This window comes from Zea mays, chromosome 5 (genome assembly GCF_902167145.1).
Source record: "Zea mays cultivar B73 chromosome 5, Zm-B73-REFERENCE-NAM-5.0, whole genome shotgun sequence".
Classification (NCBI taxonomy): Eukaryota; Viridiplantae; Streptophyta; class Magnoliopsida; order Poales; family Poaceae; genus Zea; species Zea mays.
This window is the reverse complement of record NC_050100.1, coordinates 33,429,725-33,447,842: the sequence shown is the minus strand read 5'-3', so window position 1 is coordinate 33,447,842 and position 18,118 is coordinate 33,429,725. Positions and strand designations below refer to the sequence as shown.

The following is an 18,118-nucleotide window of genomic DNA, read 5'->3' as shown; positions in this document are numbered from 1 at the left end:
CCAAGCAATCCAACAAGATCACCCCGTGAACACCATCCTCGGCGATATTCAAAAGGGGGTAACTACTCGATCTCGTGTTGCTCATTTTTGTGAACATTACTCTTTTGTTTCCTCTATTGAGCCACACATGATAGAGGAAGCACTTCAAGATTCGGATTGGGTGGTGGCGATGCAAGAGGAGCTCAACAACTTCACTAGGAATGAGGTATGGCATTTAGTTCCACGTCCTAACCAAAATGTTGTAGGAACCAAGTGGGTTTTCCGCAACAAGCAAGATGAGCATGGTGTGGTGACAAGGAACAAAGCCCGACTTGTGGCGAAGGGATACTCACAAGTCGAAGGTTTGGATTTCGGTGAAACCTATGCACCTGTAGCTAGGCTAGAATCAATTCGCATTTTACTTGCCTATGCTACTTACCATGGCTTCAAGCTTTATCAAATGGACATGAAAAGTGCCTTCCTCAATGGACCAATCAAGGAAGAGGTCTATGTTGAGCAACCTCCCGGCTTTGAAGATAGTGAGTACCCTAACTATGTATATAAACTCTCTAAGGTGCTTTATGGGCTCAAGCAAGCCCCAAGAGCATGGTATGAATGCCTAAGAGATTTTCTTATCACTAATGGCTTCAAAGTCGGAAAGACCGATCCTACTTTATTTACTAAAACTCTTGAAAATGATTTGTTTGTATGCCAAATTTATGTTGATGATATTATATTTGGGTCTACTAACAAATCTACATGTGAGGAATTTAGTAGGATCATGACACAAAAATTCAAGATGTCTATGATGGGGGAGTTGAAGTACTTCTTGGGATTTCAAGTAAAGCAACTCCAAGAGGGCACCTTTATTAGCCAAACGAAGTATATTCAAGACATTCTAAACAAGTTTGAAATGAAGGATGCCAAGCCCATCAAGACACCCATGGGAACCAATGGGCATCTCGACCTCGACACGGGAGGTAAATCCGTAGATCAAAAGGTATACCGGTCGATGATAGGGTCTTTACTCTATTTATGTGCTTCACGACCGGATATTATGCTTTCCGTATGCATGTGTGCAAGATTCCAAGCCGACCCTAAGGAAGCTCACCTTACGGCCGTAAAACGAATCTTGAGATATTTAGTTTATACTCCTAAGTTTAGGCTTTGGTACCCTCGGGGATCCACATTTGATTTAATTGGTTATTCGGATGCCGATTGGGCGGGGTGTAAAATTAATAGAAAGAGCACATCGGGGACTTGCTAGTTCTTGGGAAGGTCTCTGGTGTCTTGGGCTTCAAAGAAGCAAAATTCCGTAGCTCTTTCTACCGCCGAAGCCGAGTATATTGCTGCAGGCCATTGTTGCGCGCAATTACTTTGGATGAGGCAAACCCTTAGGGACTATGGTTACAACTTAACCAAAGTTCCTCTTCTATGTGATAATGAGAGTGTAATCTGCATGGCGGATAATCCCGTTGAGCATAGCCGCACTAAAACATAGCCATTCGGTATCATTTCTTAAGGGATCATCAACAAAAGGGGGATATCGAGATTGCATATATTAACACCAAAGAACAATTAGCCGATATCTTTACCAAGCCACTAGATGAACAAACATTTAACAAACTTAGGCATGAGCTAAATATCCTTGATTCTCGGAATTTCTTTTAATGTTTTGCACACATAGCTCATTACCATACCTTTGATCATATCTCTCTTATATGCTATGACTAATGTGTTCTCAAGTGTATTTCAAACCAAGTCATAGATTGAAAGGGAATTGGAGTCCTCGGCGAAGACAAAGGCTTCCACTCCACTCCATCAAATTACTCACCCTTCGCCGTCGCTCCGCGTCACTCTCCGTCTTTGGTATATTCTTCACTCATATTTTGTTCGCCAAAGGGGGAGAAATTAGTTCTAAGGGCTTATATTTCACTCAAGTATCCATTTTTGGCGATTCATGCCAAAGGGGGAGAAAGTATTAGCCCAAAGCAAAAGGACCGCACCACCACCAATTTTCAAAAATTTGAGTTAAGAAAAGATCTTGATCTTTCAATTGGTGATTTTTCAATCGGTATCTTATTAGAATTTCAAATTGGTACACCCCTTTCAAAACTAATATCTAAAAACCCTCTTGAACACTAAGAAGAGGATTTTATTAAGGGGGAGTTTTGTTTAGTCAAAGGAAAGGCATTTGAAACAGGGGGAGAAAATTTCAAATCTTGAAAATGCTTCTCAAAATCTTATCCATTTACCTTTGACTATTTGCAAAAGGACTTTGAAAAGAATTTACAAAAGAATTTGCAAAAACAAAACATGTGGTGCAAGCGTGGTCCAAAATGTTAAAAATAAAGAAACAATCCATGCATATCTTATGAGAATTTATTGGTTCAAATTCTTAGTAACCTTTTGCACTTACATTATGCAAACTAGTTCAATTATGCACTTCTATATTTGCTTTGGTTTGTGTTGGCATCAATCACCAAAAAGGGGGAGATTGAAAGGGAAATAGGCTTACACCTTTTTCCTAAATTGATTTTGGTGGTTGAATTGTCCAACACAAATAATTGGACTAACTAGTTTGCTCTAGTCTATAAGTTTTACAGGTGCCAAAGGTTCACAACAAGCAAATAAAAATACCAAAGTTGGGTTCAAATAAAGAGAGCTAAAGACATCCCAAAGGCACCCTGGTCTGGCGCACCGGACTGTCCGGTGCACCAGGGAACTTGACGCTGAACTCGCTACCTTCGGGAAAATGGGAGGCCGCTCCGCTATAATTCATCGGACTGTCCGGTGAAGCACCAGACAGTGTCCGGTGTCACACCGGACTGTCCGGTGTGCCAGCGGAGCAACGGCTACTTCGTGCCAACGGTCGACTGCAACCGCATTAAATGCGCTACAGTGCACGCCAGAGTCAGAGCACGCGCAGAAGGGGCACCGGACAGTCTACAGGACCTGTCCGGTGCACCACCGGATAGCCTAGAGGCCCCACCAGTCAGAGCTCCAACGGTCAGAACCCAGCGGCCGGCTGACGTGGCTGGCGCACCGGACTGTCCGATGCGCCATGCGACAGACAGCCTCCCAACAGCCACTTTTGGTGGTTGGGGCTATAAATACCCCAACCACCCCACATTCAATAGCATCCAAGTTTTCCAACTTCTCACACCTTACAAGAGCTATAGCATTCAATACAAGACACACCAAAGAGATCAAATCCTCTCCCAAGTCCTTAGTTCATTCCAAATCAAATAGTGACTAGTGAGAGAGTGACTTGTGTTCATTTGAGCTCTTGCTCTTGGATTACTTCTTTTCTTTCTCATTCTTATTATGATCAACTCAATTGTAACCGAGGCAAGAGACACCAATTGTGTGGTGGTCCTTGCGGGGACTTTGTGTCCCGTTTGATTGAGAAGAGAAGCTCACTCGGTCTAAGTGACCGTTTGAGAGAGGGAAAGGGTTGAAAGAGACCCGGTCTTTGTGACCACCTCAACGGGGAGTAGGTTTGCAAGAACCGAACCTCGGTAAAACAAATCATCGTGTCTCACTCTTTATTTGCCCGCGATTTGTTTTTCACCCTCTCTCTCGGACTCGTTCATATTTCTAACGCTAACCCGGCTTGTAGTTGTGCTTAAGTTTATAAATTTCAGATTCGCCTTATTCACCCCTCTAGGCGACTTTCACCCTTCACCCTAACCCTGAATCCTAAACCCTAACTCTTAACCCTAACCCCAATCCAAACACTAAACACTAACCCTTAACCCTAACTCTTAACACTAACTCTAACCCTAAACCCTAACCCTAATCCAAAAACTAAACACTAACCCTTAACCTTAACCCTAACCCTAACCCTAATCCAAACCCTAAACATGTAGAGTCGTATAGAACATGTAGAGTCGTACAGAACGTGTATATAGAACATATAGAGTCGTATAGAACGTGTAGAGTCGTATAGAACACATAGAGTCATATAGAACGTGTAGAGTCATATAGAACGTACAGAGTCATATAGAATGTGTGTATAGAACGGATAAACGTATAGAACATGTATATAGAATGTCTAGAGTCGTGTAGAACATGTAGAGTTGTATAGAATGTACAAAGTCATATAAAAAGTTAGAGTTATATAGAACGTGTAGAACGTATATGCATTTATATGACACTCATATAAATCTGATTGTGCCTCAAACTAATTTCACGAAAAAATAAAACAACATCAAGTATATTTGATATACAAATTCATGTCGAAATGTGTGATTTCTAATGTTTCTACAATATAAATAAATCATCTCCTCATCTCCCTTCTCTCCTCTCTCTCTTCCCTCTCCCTCCCCTCCTCTACTTCTCTATCTCCCTCCTCTCCCTCCTCTCCTCCCCTCTCTTCTCTCTCCTCCTCCTCCTCCTCTCTCTCTCTCTCTCCCTCATCTCCCTCCTCCTCCTCTCTCTCTCCCCCTATCCCTCGTCTTTCTCTCTCCCTCTCTGACTCTCTCACTCCCTCTCCTCTCTCTACCTCTCTCTCTCCCTCTCCCTCATCCTCTCTCTGTCTTTCTCATAGGTAGCGCGGCGCGCGCGGTGGCATAGTGCACGGCGGCACGCATGATCAAAGGGTTAGAGGCAGAGGGGGGAAAGGGTAGAGAGAGGGAGGGGCATATCCTACGATTGACAGGCACGAGGACGAAGGGGCACAGGCGATTTTGGCAGCCTGACGGTGTCGGGGAAGTTTGACACTAGAGGCTTAGAAAATTTTTGGACCTCGCACTATACCCATATATATAGAACATATTTCTACAGTGTGTGGAAGCCATTTCCACTGGCGGTTGTCTTTGTTAACCGCAGTAGAAATAATATCACCCTTTCTATAATCATATTTTATATATTATTTAGTATACTTTTTTTATATTATTCAGTATAATTTATATATATTATTTAGTATACTTTTATATATTACATTTATTATACTTTTTTATATATTACATTTAGTGTATTTTTTATATATTTTGTAGTATACTTTTATATATTATTTATTATACTTTTTATATGTTATTTATTATACTTTTATATATTACATATTATTAATTTTTTCATTAGAAACTCGTGCAGTAATTTATTTAATTCATATAAAATTATAAATCAACCACGAAATTTGAATTACATGATAATTATATTGATCTCAAACTTAGTTGACAAGTCCTAACATTAATTAATTACATGACAAATGAAAAATATATAATCTAGAGAGCTATTGATCTTCCTTATCCATCGTGGCGCACCTTGTCAAATAGCCTTACTACATTTTTAAAAAAGAAAAAGAAAAATCTTAAATTTCATTTAGTACGGAAGACTGAAATACCAGATCAGGTAGGCCTGTCTGTTAGGGCAAGGCCTGTAGTTACTAGGATTTTTTGGGCTTATGTTCCAAGTACGGCCCAGATAAAAACTAGCCGCGGACTTTGGCATGGACACTTGTCTTCTCCAAGGCCCGCAGCCTCTCTCCTGCTCCCCTGCCAGTGCCACATTGCCACACCCTGACTCCGCCATCAAAAACATCTCCAAAACCTCATTCCGCAATGAGACCCGCAGCCGCAGCAGCCACCGCTACCACCGCCGCGCTCCGTCTCCGCGCCGCCTCCCTCTCGCCTTCTCTCGCTGCCTCCCTCTCGCCTTCTCTCGCCGCCCTCCTTTCTCATCGTAGATCCTCCCTCATTCTTCCTCCGCTGCGCCGCATCTGCTCCCTTGCGCCTCCCCACTCCTCCGCCGCCCCCAATTCGCAGCCCCCGCCGCAGTTGCTCTCTCCCATCATGGACGCGCAGTTCGTGCTCTTCCGCGCGCAGCTCGACGAGTCTTCCACCCTCCGCGACCGCATCCGTGCCGTCGTCGCCGAGATTGAGTCCGCCTCCCGCGTCGCCACCGCCGCGCTCCTCCTAGTCCACCAGCCCGTCCCCCTGGCAGGTTCAAGTTCCCTACTCCCCCATTTCACTTCTTCTAGGGTTTTGCTACACCGTTGCGCCTAATCTCGTTGCTTACTCCGGAACTGTGTACCCTTTTATCTCTTCACGCAGATGTGCTTGTGAAAGCCAAGGCGCAGGTAGAGGTGATCAAGGGGTTGTACGCGCGCCTGGCGGAAGTCCTCAAGGAATGCCCTGGGCAGTACTACAGGTTAATTGCTTCATCCATATTGATACATCTGTTTCCAGGGTGATAGCAATCGGGTTGTCGAAAGCGATGTGTCATGGTTCATGTGTTTGGAGGGTTGTGGCTTAGGTACCATGCTGATTGGAGGACTGAGACACATATGGTAGTGTCGATGCTTGCATTCATGCACTGGCTGGAGACAGGTGGCCTACTCATGCATGCTGAAGCCCAGGAGAAGCTAGGGTGTATGTCAAGGCTCTGTCCATTGTTACAGTAGTTGCATTGTGGTAATTGGTAATTTAGTATAGCTTGTCATGGCATATAAGTTTTTCTTTTTATCCTGGTTTTTCAGTGTGCTCTGGGGAGTTTGGCCTTGATGTTGAGGACTACCTGACAGGTCGGTGTCTCTGTAAATTTTATACTACTTTTTATGTGCTTTTATACTTTGTATGAAAAATTGATGCTAGCCAGTCCTGAGTGGTTTTGCATAAGAATTGTACATGGATTTTTTTTTTGTATCAGTCTTCTTTGGATTCAAAGTTTCTGAATCCTGATGCATCTAGACATGTTTAGCACGTTATTGCCATAAGTTACTTATTGCTTGAAATGCGAGAAGTACCTGACGAGTGTCATACAACTCTGAACTGGTTTCTAGATTATGACATCTACGTCTTGTAAACTTTTGTCAGCTTGTGTGCACAATATGCTGTGTACTGACTTGATGATTTGCTTATTTTGCAGGACTGTGCTTCATGTCCAATGAATTTGTAAGTTCATCAACCCATCAAAAAATAATGGTGGTTTATTTTTGTTAAAATAACTCCTTTCCGGTTATGCTTGTGAGCGCTTGAAACAACAAAAACTTCAATGAGCCCAAGTGTTGGAACATATCACTGTTACAAAGAGGAATTGAGAAAATCTGAGGACTAGAACCAATTATATCATGAACCATTAATTAAGTTCCATCATTTGGAACTCTAGAAATTATTTATGTGTACCTGTGGCGATCTTACTTAGAAAGATAAGGGATTAATTATATGAATTCCACCTATGGTATTGAGGACTAATCATTTTAAATTCGAAATGCAATCGTGCAGTATAATTACAAAGCCATAAGGTAGGACTAAAAACTGTGCGATTTTGTTGCGTGTTTCCATTTTATCTTCATTTGGGCTTGTTGCTGCATGCCAGTTGCCATACAATTTATGGAATTGAATCTGGTACACAATGATTTTCTTTTATCATGCATAGGAAACTCACTATTAAGCTCCATTTTAGTTGTAGAGAGTTTAGAATTATGATAATATTCTGTGTACTAGGTAATGGCCTGTGCATTGCTATGTTGCTATGGGCATATGGAATTCCAAATTAAACATTTATTCTAAACGATTATCATACTAAGGCAATTTTATTTGCTCGTGCAATAAATAATCTGACCATTTTAAAACCTGATAACATCAAATACCTTAAATTTATTCTAAGAGTAAATTTTGTTAGCGGTCCTTAAACTTGTCCTGAATCCTCGTCTGGGTCCTAGTACTTGCAATTGCATGTTCAGCTCCCTAAGGACGTTTGGTTTCCATCAGAGCCCAGCATGACTCATATATAGGATGCATTCCCTAGCCAGCCAGGCTTCGCACATGCAGGTCCTCTTTGTTTGGTTGCCTGTTTCACTATTTGGACAATGCATGTTTGTTTGCCTGGATTGCATGTAAAAATTCAAACAAGCACATACTATCTCAGTTTGTTTGGTTGGTTGTAGACACCATGGTCTGATTACCTTGCATGAAGTGGTGAGGATACCACCAGACCACCTCCAGGTCTATCATATGGAGGGCCAGTTTACATTAAAATGCAGCACACATTTACATCACTTTCCAAATTAAAATGGCGATGACAATGACTTGAACTAAGATTATGACAAGTTTACATGTGAAACCCACGTCCTTGATGTTGTTGTTGATTTCTCCTGCCCTATCTCTTTCCCTGTCTTTTTCATGATAGAACATAGCATTGTTCTCTCGACCATGGAACATAGCATTGACAAAAAGGCATACACAATTGGCAATAGAGGTGTGCTCATAATACATAGCAAACAAGTAGGGAACATGAACACATTATATGCAATGGAACAATGCTCAAGTACAACTTAATTAGCACTCATCATATGCAATGGAGCTGTGCTCAGATACAATAGAATTAGCATGCTTGTTTATTGCTCATATCTTAGGCAGTTGAGTTGTGATTGGAACAACAGAAGTATCAGAGATGAAGACACTATTTGCAATGGTCATATACTCATATTCATAGGGAGAGGAAGTCAGGAACTGCAAGAAGACTGAAAATGAATAAGCAGCAATTGCATCACTCCACTAAAGAAAGATAAGTTATATTATCCAACCATTACCTCAGTAAAAAACATACAGAACATGTGGCCATTCCATCAATAAAACAAGAAGAATGGAACATGACCACCTCCTCAGTAAAAAAAGGACATAACGAAATCATAATTGCACAATTACATTGCTCATTTTACAAAACAGTATTATCGGAACATATCATCATCATGGTTATTTAAAAGGCGCTTAAGCGCTACTGAGTACGTAAAACGCTGCAATGTTTCACGAAAAAACTCGTAAAATGACCGTTTGAAGCGCTAAAGCGTCCCTTTTTAGCGTTTAAGCGCTTTGGGTCGTAAAAAGGCCGCGTTTTGGCGCTTTTCCAGCGCACCCCAACCCATTTCTGTAATTTCGTCTAACCTAAAACAGGCATCCTCCATCTTTTGCGTGAGGCCCGCAACCTCTCCATGTTGAGGCAGCCGTCGCGGTGCCTTCGTCGCCTCCCTGGGCTTCGCCACCGGTAAGCCACCTTGCCTGAGCTCGCCGCCTCCCTCCCCTCCTCCCTGCGTCGTTGCTCGAGTACCCTGCGGCAGCGGTACGCTGCCTCCCCGCTCGTGCTCGCCGCCGCCGCTGTCCTGCTCTGTCAGCTCGTCGCCTCTGTGCATTGCAGGCTCGTGGCCCCAAGTCCCCTGCTCCCCCGTGGCGGCAGCCCTGCCTCCCTACTCTCGCTCGGCTCGCTGCCTGCTCGCGCTCAGCCCTGAGTCCCCTGCTCGACGCCGCCTATTGCACCGCCAGCTACACCCCCCTCCCTGCTCTGTTTGCGGTTGTTGACTTGCTAGTTGCTAATAGTTGAACACTTGTGTGTTTTTGTGGTAGTGTGGTTGTGGACATGTTATATTATTATGTGAAATTATGTTATATTGATATTTTGTCCATGTTTAAAAGGACGTTTTAAAGTCAAAAAGTACTCATCAGCGTTTCAACATTTTATCGCTTTAATAATCTTGATCATCATTGCACAATTCCATTGCATCGGTTTTAAAAAAGAGTAATATGGGAATATGGTTATTGCAAAGCATCATTGGATCAGTTTAAAAACAGGAATATAGGATCATACTAGAATGCATACATGGAGGGAAATTGGGAAACAGTCTGTGAGTTCTCTCGAGCAACAGGGAGATTGTGCGGAGGAAGCAGATCCACTCATGAGAAAACTGAATTAGTACCAAATTACCTATAGGAAACAAGAGAAAATTCTCCTAGAGATAAGGAATTGCATTTTACCTCCAAAGTAGCAGCATGAATCGAATCCTACAAATGACAAACTATCAAGGTCCGCAAAAAATCACATTGGGAAAAACAACAACAACGACAAAGCAGTCTCAAGCAAGTTAGGGTAGGCTAGAGTTGAAACCCAACAAAAACCATAAAGTCTTCTTTTAGTGCCTCTTCCCATGTCAACTTTAGCTTTCACCTCCCTCTTCCCATTGAAAACAAAGATAGGGAAACAAATAAATATTAGATCTACAAATAATTCATGGATACCTGCTCTGTGTGCCATGGACCAATGATGAACTGAGCACATTTTTGTTCTCTTTTTTTTTTACGAAAATTGAATTCTGCCTAATTCTGTTTTGGAAGATTGTTTTTGCTCTTGTTTTGAAGGCCAATTGTGATTTTACCCTTGCCCTTGTCAATTTTATGATTTTACCCTTGTTTTTTGAATCCAAACCAATGTTTGCGCCTCTTATATGCTTTGTTAGCAGAAGACTGGCTAAATGAATGAAACAAAAAGAAAAAAAATGTAAAAGGCGTTACTAACCTGTGACCTTATCCTAACCCTAAACCCAAAAGGTTTTCATTGATGGTTGACTAAGCCTTTGCAACTTGTTAAACTTGACTTAGATTTGAAATATTTGCAACTATCCAAATATTTGATATGGAAATAGAGGATAAAATCAGAGTTAAAAACCCTTGGCAAATTTACCCGCAAAACTAGTATTTTTTAACTGAACCAACACCATCAATTCCTCTTAATTGGACATATGTAAACTCTGCCTTCATTTTGGAAAAAAGCAAGGGAAAAACCATAAAGTTAAATAAGCAAGAGGATAATCACGATTAAACCTTTTATTTTGAAGAGAAGCTTTTCTCAGTACCATGGTTTAAAAGGCGGCTAGGCGGAACTAGGCGCCCAGCCACCGCCAGACCGCCTAGGCGACTTAGGCGGGCGCCTAGGCGACGCCTTAGTAGCCAAATACCAAGCAACCAAGCAGCTGTTACAGCTCATAAACTAGAAATCATCACAAATTCACAATAGCACAATAGTGGATCTGAAATAGCCACAAAGTAGTTTCTAAAGGAACAATAGCAAGTCACAAAATTTAAAACAGCACAATACAAAATATGAAATAGCCACATAGATAGTTTGTAATGGCATAATTAATAGTAACTAGCTGCAGTTAGTAATGCAGCAAATATGCAGAAACATTTCCTACTCCACACCTGACAGAAACCTACTCGCTGCACAGTCTGAAAATTTTCGCTCCACAATAGCAAATATGCCAGAGAGACATTTCCTACTCCACACTTGACAGAAACCTACTCGCTGCACAGTCTGAAAACAGGGGAAGCAGGGGAGGAGGGGATGAGAAACATCATTCTGAGGAGGGGAGGAAGCGGGGAGTAGGACTTACCACTTTACCAGCAGCTAGCACAGCAGTCGCGAGCGGACGCGGCCAGGGAGCAGCAGCCGCGCGCAGGGAGCCGCAGCCGTGCCCAGCAGCAGCCGTGTGCAGGGAGCCGCGCGCAGGGAGCAGGCAGCAACCGCCGCGCGCAGGGAGCAAGCAGCAGCCGCCGCGCGCAGGGAGAGAGCGCGCGCAGGGAGCCGCGCGCAGGGAGCAAGCAGCAGCCGCCGAGCAGCAGCCGCCGCGCGCAGGGAGGGAGCACAGAGAGATTTGCGCGCTCAGGGAGAGGGAGCAGGGAGCAGCCGCGCACACACAAATAGATTTGTCGCGCGCGCACAGTGGAAGAAGCCCAAAACGCGCACCTAAACCCTAAAGCCCAAAACGCGCAGGTCTGCAAACCCTAGAGGATAAGGCGTCGCCCAGACGCCTACTATGCCTAGGCGGACGCCTACCTCGCCAAGGCGGACGCCATACACAGTTTTCTCTGGGCGGCGCCGACGCCTAGGACATTTCTCCGCCTGGACGCCTAGGCGTCGCCTAGGCGACGCCTTTTAAACCATGCTCAGTACTCATTGGTCACGACAAATTCGCTAGACACCAAACCCTCAAGATCGTGAGGTACATCATCCCCTAGGTGGTGTGATAACCATCGGGAAACTTACAACCAAATGAAGCAAACTCATGAGCTACCTTATTACAAGAACGTGGACAAACGCTAACTTTATAGATGACGCCCTCCTTCAAGAGTCAAGACCTCAACACCTTGCATTATGCTCTTCCATGTGTATGAGCACCCACTTTTCACTATAGCCCCTACCAGACTATTGTTTCTGAAATATTTTAGCCATCAAAATCCTTGAAGATAGAGTTCAACTTTTGGATCTGTTAGCAGCTAAGGAAGGCCATACCATCCAATGCTACCAAGACACATTCAAGGATCCTGGCATAGGAAGTTACTGTGTTTAGGAAGTTACTGTGGGGCCTAGCTAACAGAATCACCGCTATCGGGGCCCCATTCTCTGTGACCTACTTTGTCCTTGGTCTAAATAGGGGGTCTAACCCTCCAGACAACTTGATCGAGGGGCATTTGGAATGACATATGCGCCACCAAATCTTGTTAATAATCACCAACGGTCCTGGGGTCCTTGGGGCCTCGAAGCATTCCTAAGATCGATTTACTCCCACACTTACGGGAGCCATTCTGCAAGGATGGTTTAAGGCATGGGGCCCTTGGTTGGCTAGGGCACATCCAACTAAAATGATAACCCGGGGCCCTTGCCCTAGAACCAGTCCACAAGGGTGGTCTAGGGCTGTTTGGTTTGCTGCCTCAATTGCCACAATTTGCCACGCCTAAGGTTAGGCAAGTTTGACCAAGTTAGTCTTTTGTTTGGTTTGAAGCCACAGTTGTAAAAGTGTGGCAAGATTCCCTTAGGCGTGGCAAACTATGGCATAGAATTTGAGCACCTAACCTTAGGCACCTTAGGCATGTGTGGCATAAAATTGTGTGGCAATTTTTGTCACCTTAGGTATAGAACCAAACAACTCCTAAGTCTCTCCCCTACCCTAAGGAGTTCATGGAAGGTTTAGGTGCTTAGGGCTCCCGGGCCTTGGGGCACTCAGTGACGAGCACTTAGTCGCTTGTGGCACTCTACTGGGTCCCTACGGTCCCTGGTCTCACGTAATATGGAAGGCCTAGCCTCGAGGCCCCTAGGGGCTTGGAGCTTCCTGTGAGATTAAAGGACTCTTGCAACGCCTAATTCTAAACCTGCCCACATTACAGAAGGCTGAGTTTGGTCGCACCAAAGGCATTACAACCACGAAGTTTGTGATGCCACGTTTGAGGCCTACTGAAAATGTATGAGCTGTGACGCTACAACTTACAGGTGCATTGTCGCCACAATTTAGGCAACAAGACTCAAGACCACTACTTGGTACATGCATCAACCTTGTAGCCACGCGTGCGCATGTTAGTGTACCATGAAGTATTATCAAGTACAAAACACTACACCGGCTATTAACTACACCATACCCAACGACTTGGGCCCTGATGACCGTAGAAGTGACATAACATACCTGCCCCTGTAGTAGGTATGTCTGCCACTGATGGACATCTCTGACACAATGCCATGACCAAAGGCTCCACAAGCAGGATAAGACCAGAGTTGATGGGTTTTAGTTGATCAGCCCCATGGCCTAATGGATGTAACCTTTCTCCTCTCTTGATCTATAAGAGGGGGCGTAGAGTAGCGTTTAGACACAGGGGTTCACTGTAACACCCCGTCTACTCTCAGACCGGCGGTACTTACTCCTGGCAGTCCTCAAGGATCATAGACCATCCCCACAACACGAGTCTTTTGTGCGCACTCTGTCCTCACTCGTGTGCACCTTCTCGGTCGGTAACCCATCCCAATATTTCTCTAGGCCAAGCACACTTAACCTATAGGTTCTTTCGAGGTAGCTTCCGAAAAAGAAGATGCACCTTGTTGGTATAAGTACTCTATTAATTCTATTAAGTCTTGGGCCAGGATATCACCATCCATTGGGGCTATAATATCACAATCCACCCCCTTAGAAGACCGATGTCCTCATCGGTCAACCCCAAACCAGGAACCTCCACTCTTGGCCACGTTTATATGTCTAGTGTCATCATATGCCATGCCATGTGACCACTCAGGGCCCACATGCGCCATGCTATATGCTCGATCCCCTAGCCCACACACGATCGTGAAACCGCGAGGGTCGGCTCTGATACCATTTGTAACACCCCGTCCACTCCAGGACCTACAGTAGTTACTCCTGTCAGCCCTCTAGGATCATAGACCATCTCCACAGACCAACACGAGTCTTTTGTGCGCACTCTGTCCTCGCTCGTGCGCACTGGGGAAGACTTCTTGGTCAGTCATCCATCCCAATATTTCTCTAGGCCAAGCACACTTAACCTGAAGGTTCTTTCGAGGTAGGCTTTCGAAAAAGAAGATGCATCTTGTTGGTATAAGTACTCTATTAATTCTATTAAGCCTTGGGCTAGGATATCACCATCCACTGGGGCCAGGATATCACATTTACCCATGTAGGAGATTTTCTTCCACTTTGAACATACACACGACATCCAAGGACATTAAAAAGGTGGATTAGGACCGATAGGCTAGAACAACCATCAGATCCAAGTGGAAAGGGGGAGCTAGGAGGTCCTCTAGCTGAGTTGGTTAGGTGGTCTGAATAGCATTCCTCAGGTCCTGGGTTCGGCTCCCCGTGGCAGCGAATTTTAGGCTGTGGTTAAAAAATCCCCTCGTCTGTCCCACGTCAAAGCATGAGTCTATGGCTCAGCTCCGGTCGCGGTCGTTCTCACATGTGCTTCGATGCCGCTGTGTATGGGTGGAGCAGGGGTTCGAGGGGTTTCTTGACCTGTGTGAGAAGGTCTTCTTCTTAATACAATACTCGGGGGCTGTCTTACCCCCGCAGGTCGAGTTTTAAGAGGTCCTGGCGTTTAGTTGCTTCTTGAGCTTGTAATCTTCTTCACCTTTGTGTTCATCAATCAATGAGTACCAAGAGGAAGCAGGGTATTACACCTTGTGGCTCGAATCTCTCTAAATTTGTTTGCGTGTTGGTTCTCGGTCGTGTCTAGGTTCAACACATTGCTCGCCTACACCCCTCTCTTTCTAGTAACTTTCTTCTTTTTGGAACTTTACATACCCTGCTGTCTGTCCATGACGACAGTATCAACCTCCACCCTTGTTTGGACATCATCTCCATTCTCCATGTTGAAAGAGCGAAGATCTCTAAATCCCAGGCCACCTTTGTTCTTTAGTTGGATTAATTTCTCTTAAGTGACCCAATGCATATTATTCTCCTTGTCTTGGTTGTTCCACCAATATTTTGCAATCATCACACTGATCTGGTTACACATCTCTTTTGTGATACCGAAGCACCCCATGGCGAACACCGGTACTCTGCTTGTGCTACCGCTTTGATCAAGATTTCCTCTCCTGCTTTAAAGAGCAGCTTCTTCTTCCACCCTTGGATCCTTTGCTATACCCGTTCATCCAAATACGGAAACATGTTTGTTCTGGATCTCCCTACATAGACCGGCAGCCCTAAGTATTTCTCATTCCTCATTTCTGATCTGATGTTCATAATCTCCCTCACTTCACTTCTTTGGATGTCGCTAACATCATCATGGATTTGTTTGTATTAATCATCTGTCCGGAACACGCTTCGTAAGTCTTGAGGATCTCCTGCAGCTATGCTGTATCTGCTTCATCGGCTTTGCACAATACCAGCAAGTCATCTGGAAATAGCAAATGCAAGTCGCCGGGATGTTTCCGCAGACACGGATGCCGTGTATCCTTCCCTCTACTCTGACAAACTTCTGAGAAACCTTTTGCGCATAGTAAGAACACACATGGAGAGATTGGGTCTCCCTGCTCTGGTTACACATTGCACTAAGTTGGTCCAATGGTTGACACTTGCACATTTCAGCAGTAGTTAGGGAAAAAGAGATGCTTAAAGGAACTAATTCCTTCAAAGAACTTAAATAGCTTGATGTTTGGTCCCTTTTACAGCCCCTTCCTGGTATGACTGGATTGGTCTACATTCTCTGAATTTCTATTTCTTTTGGAATCAATAGATATATGCTCTCTAAATTTAGTTCAGTTTCAGTTGATTCTTCCATTTCTTCATTTATTTTACATTACTGCACTTCCTCCAAAAAAGGGATTATTGCATATGCTAATTTCACTTCAAACACTAAATCAATTTCTACTGCTAATATGACATTTGAAAAGAAAAAAACAAGTGGGTTGAGGGATTATGCATTAGTGCTCCACATGTACTTGATATTGAGATGATTTTAAGATTTTTGTGTGAGCTCAGGACCAATCCATTTTATTCTTTTCCATTGTTGTCTAGTATGTTCAACTCATTTTCTTTGCACGGTTAAAAGGACAAGACATCCTATTTGATTCATGACATCAAGGGAAACAAATAAATTATAATCATATATTACCTCTTCCTTTCATATTTTATTAATACCTATATTTTGAAAATTGGAACCTGGACTGATGTGCTGCCCCTTGTATACTCTAGGTGAATGCAAAACTGTCAATCATGGTTAGCACCAAACTTTATGTGGGAAACCTTAACCCTGGATTAGGGTTGGGTGTTGTATTAATAGACATGAGTTAACTGGGCCAGACCCATTACAAAGGGGTGAGAGGGTAATTACACGGGGAAAACCCCAAACAATAAACGGGTATTCTAACACTTTACATGACACCGCATCTGTATTTCATACTCCATAGAGATAATACTGTAGACATATGTTCGGACTGCTGTAGAACTGCTGTTCGGCTGCCCTGCAGTCGCAGCAGATGCAGCTGTTCGGACTGCTGCAGCTGCAATCCATAGAGACAAAATACTGTAGAAATCGCAGCCGCAGTCGGATTAAAGCTGCAGCAAGCTGCAACACCAGTGATGATGTGTAGAAAAAGCTGTAATTATCACCAGCCAGGAACTTTAGTTAATTGCTGTGATGATTTTTTGCAGCCTAGATTTGTAGTAAATCGCGTCACTGCTGGCGACTATGACTGTCCTAAAAGGGTTTTGGGCTTCTTGACCGATCTTCATGCTTCGTTTAGGATGCTGAATCTGCGCAATGACTTCTTGCGTAAGAAATTTGATGGTGAGTTTATCTGTTATCAACTTGTTTAAGCTGTTAATTGATCTATTGTTGTATATTAATACCTTGAACATGGTTATACCTTCTCTCTGTTAATCATTTTGCAGGGATGAAGTATGATTTGAGGAGGGTGGAAGAGGTCTACTATGATGTGAAGATCCGTGGACTTGTACCTGCGTAGTTGAAACAAGAGACTTAGAATCCTTGGTAATGTTAGATTGTTAACATACCGTGGTTTGGCTTTTTGTCATCCATAACGTGTTCATCTAGCTAAAATGTGAAAAATATTCTGTTGGAGCGTATGTGTTATGGACTGAACTTGGGGGCACTCGAATGACCTTGCTCATTTCTTTTACTGTGGCACCACATGTTCATGCATTTGACCCCGGGATGTAGATCGAGTTAGATTTCGTGAACTCTGGAGAGAATAATTTTTATTGGCTCACTTTGCCTTTCACAAATCTTCATACTTATCTAATGGTGATATACATGTTTGGATTTTCAATGGGATCTGTGGTTTGTAGGCAAGGCAATGATAGTGTGTTTGGTTTGAGGAATTAAATGGTTTATCACGGCTTCATTTTTTTGGTAGTTTGTGGAATAGAATGGGTTGATTCTTTGCCACCTCATCATATACAAGCTAATAATCAGTACAAGGAATTGGGTAACTTTGAACTCATGATTATATGCACCATCTCATAAAGATGAGTGAATTCTCAAACCAAATATCCTGTTCTGTTCAAGGATGCTGATGTACACAAGAACACAAACGCTAGCTGAAAAAATTTCGAGTCAGCCTGGCCGGAAGTGGGATGGGTTTATTTGCTGTGCTCAATATTATTGTTCTTGCAACCGTAAGCAAGATTTTACTGTTCTGGAAGGTTAAACACATGATGTTGACGAAAGGAAAACCGGTATCCGCCAACCTGACATGGAATTAGCTTGAAAAACGCATCTATAAGTTGTCTAGACTTTGTCCGTGCATGCTGCGTATCCTGTCTGCCGGCAAGCTGATCTTGTCATTCAATGTCCAGATATGAGGTGGGATAGAAAAGGCTGCTAGAGGCGTAAAATAGGAGGCATGATAAAGTTTTGGATCCGCGTACATAGTTTTAGGTGTGTAAATGGTATAGATATTATATAAGTATCCGATTATTTGAAAAGTCTAATTATCCGGTGTCACACCTCAAATTCCTATTCTGGGAGTTAGGACAATTCTCCAAAGGATCCCAACTAAAATACCTTTTTTAAGGTTTTTTTGTTGCCTTTAATAGTTGCATTTTTAGGTTAAGACTCCTACATGAACT

At 43.4% G+C, this 18,118-nt stretch overlaps 1 protein-coding gene across 2 annotated transcripts; it reads left to right on the top strand.

Moving 5' to 3' along the window:
• Nucleotides 1–5,485: 5,485 nt before the first annotated feature.
• Nucleotides 5,486–17,278, top strand: LOC100272490 (translin). Of its 2 annotated transcripts, XR_002269411.3 has the most exons (8): nt 5,486–5,925; nt 6,036–6,132; nt 6,238–6,353; nt 6,461–6,505; nt 6,850–6,875; nt 8,877–8,967; nt 16,679–16,814; nt 16,919–17,278. XR_002269411.3 is itself a non-coding variant. In NM_001146959.1 (7 exons), exons 1-7 carry the CDS (start codon nt 5,544–5,546, stop codon nt 16,990–16,992), a joined length of 876 nt encoding a protein of 291 aa, NP_001140431.1. In that variant the 5' UTR covers nt 5,530–5,543; the 3' UTR covers nt 16,993–17,267. The 2 variants fall into 2 exon arrangements, 1 of the variants encoding a protein (NP_001140431.1); NM_001146959.1 differs by lacking the exon at nt 8,877–8,967 and having other exon boundaries at nt 5,530–5,925; nt 16,919–17,267.
• The last annotated feature ends 840 nt before the right edge of the window (nt 17,279–18,118 follow it).

Excerpts from the sequence above, each read along its gene's own strand:
- LOC100272490 (NM_001146959.1), top strand. The coding sequence starts at position 5,544 with ATGAGACCCGCAGCCGCAGCAGCCACCGCTACCACCGCCGCGCTCCGT. Across the intron at positions 6,506-6,849 it reads TGTTGAGGACTACCTGACAG|GACTGTGCTTCATGTCCAAT; the intron begins GTCGGTGTCTCT and ends CTTATTTTGCAG. Across the intron at positions 6,876-16,678 it reads GCTTCATGTCCAATGAATTT|CCTAGATTTGTAGTAAATCG; the intron begins GTAAGTTCATCA and ends GATTTTTTGCAG.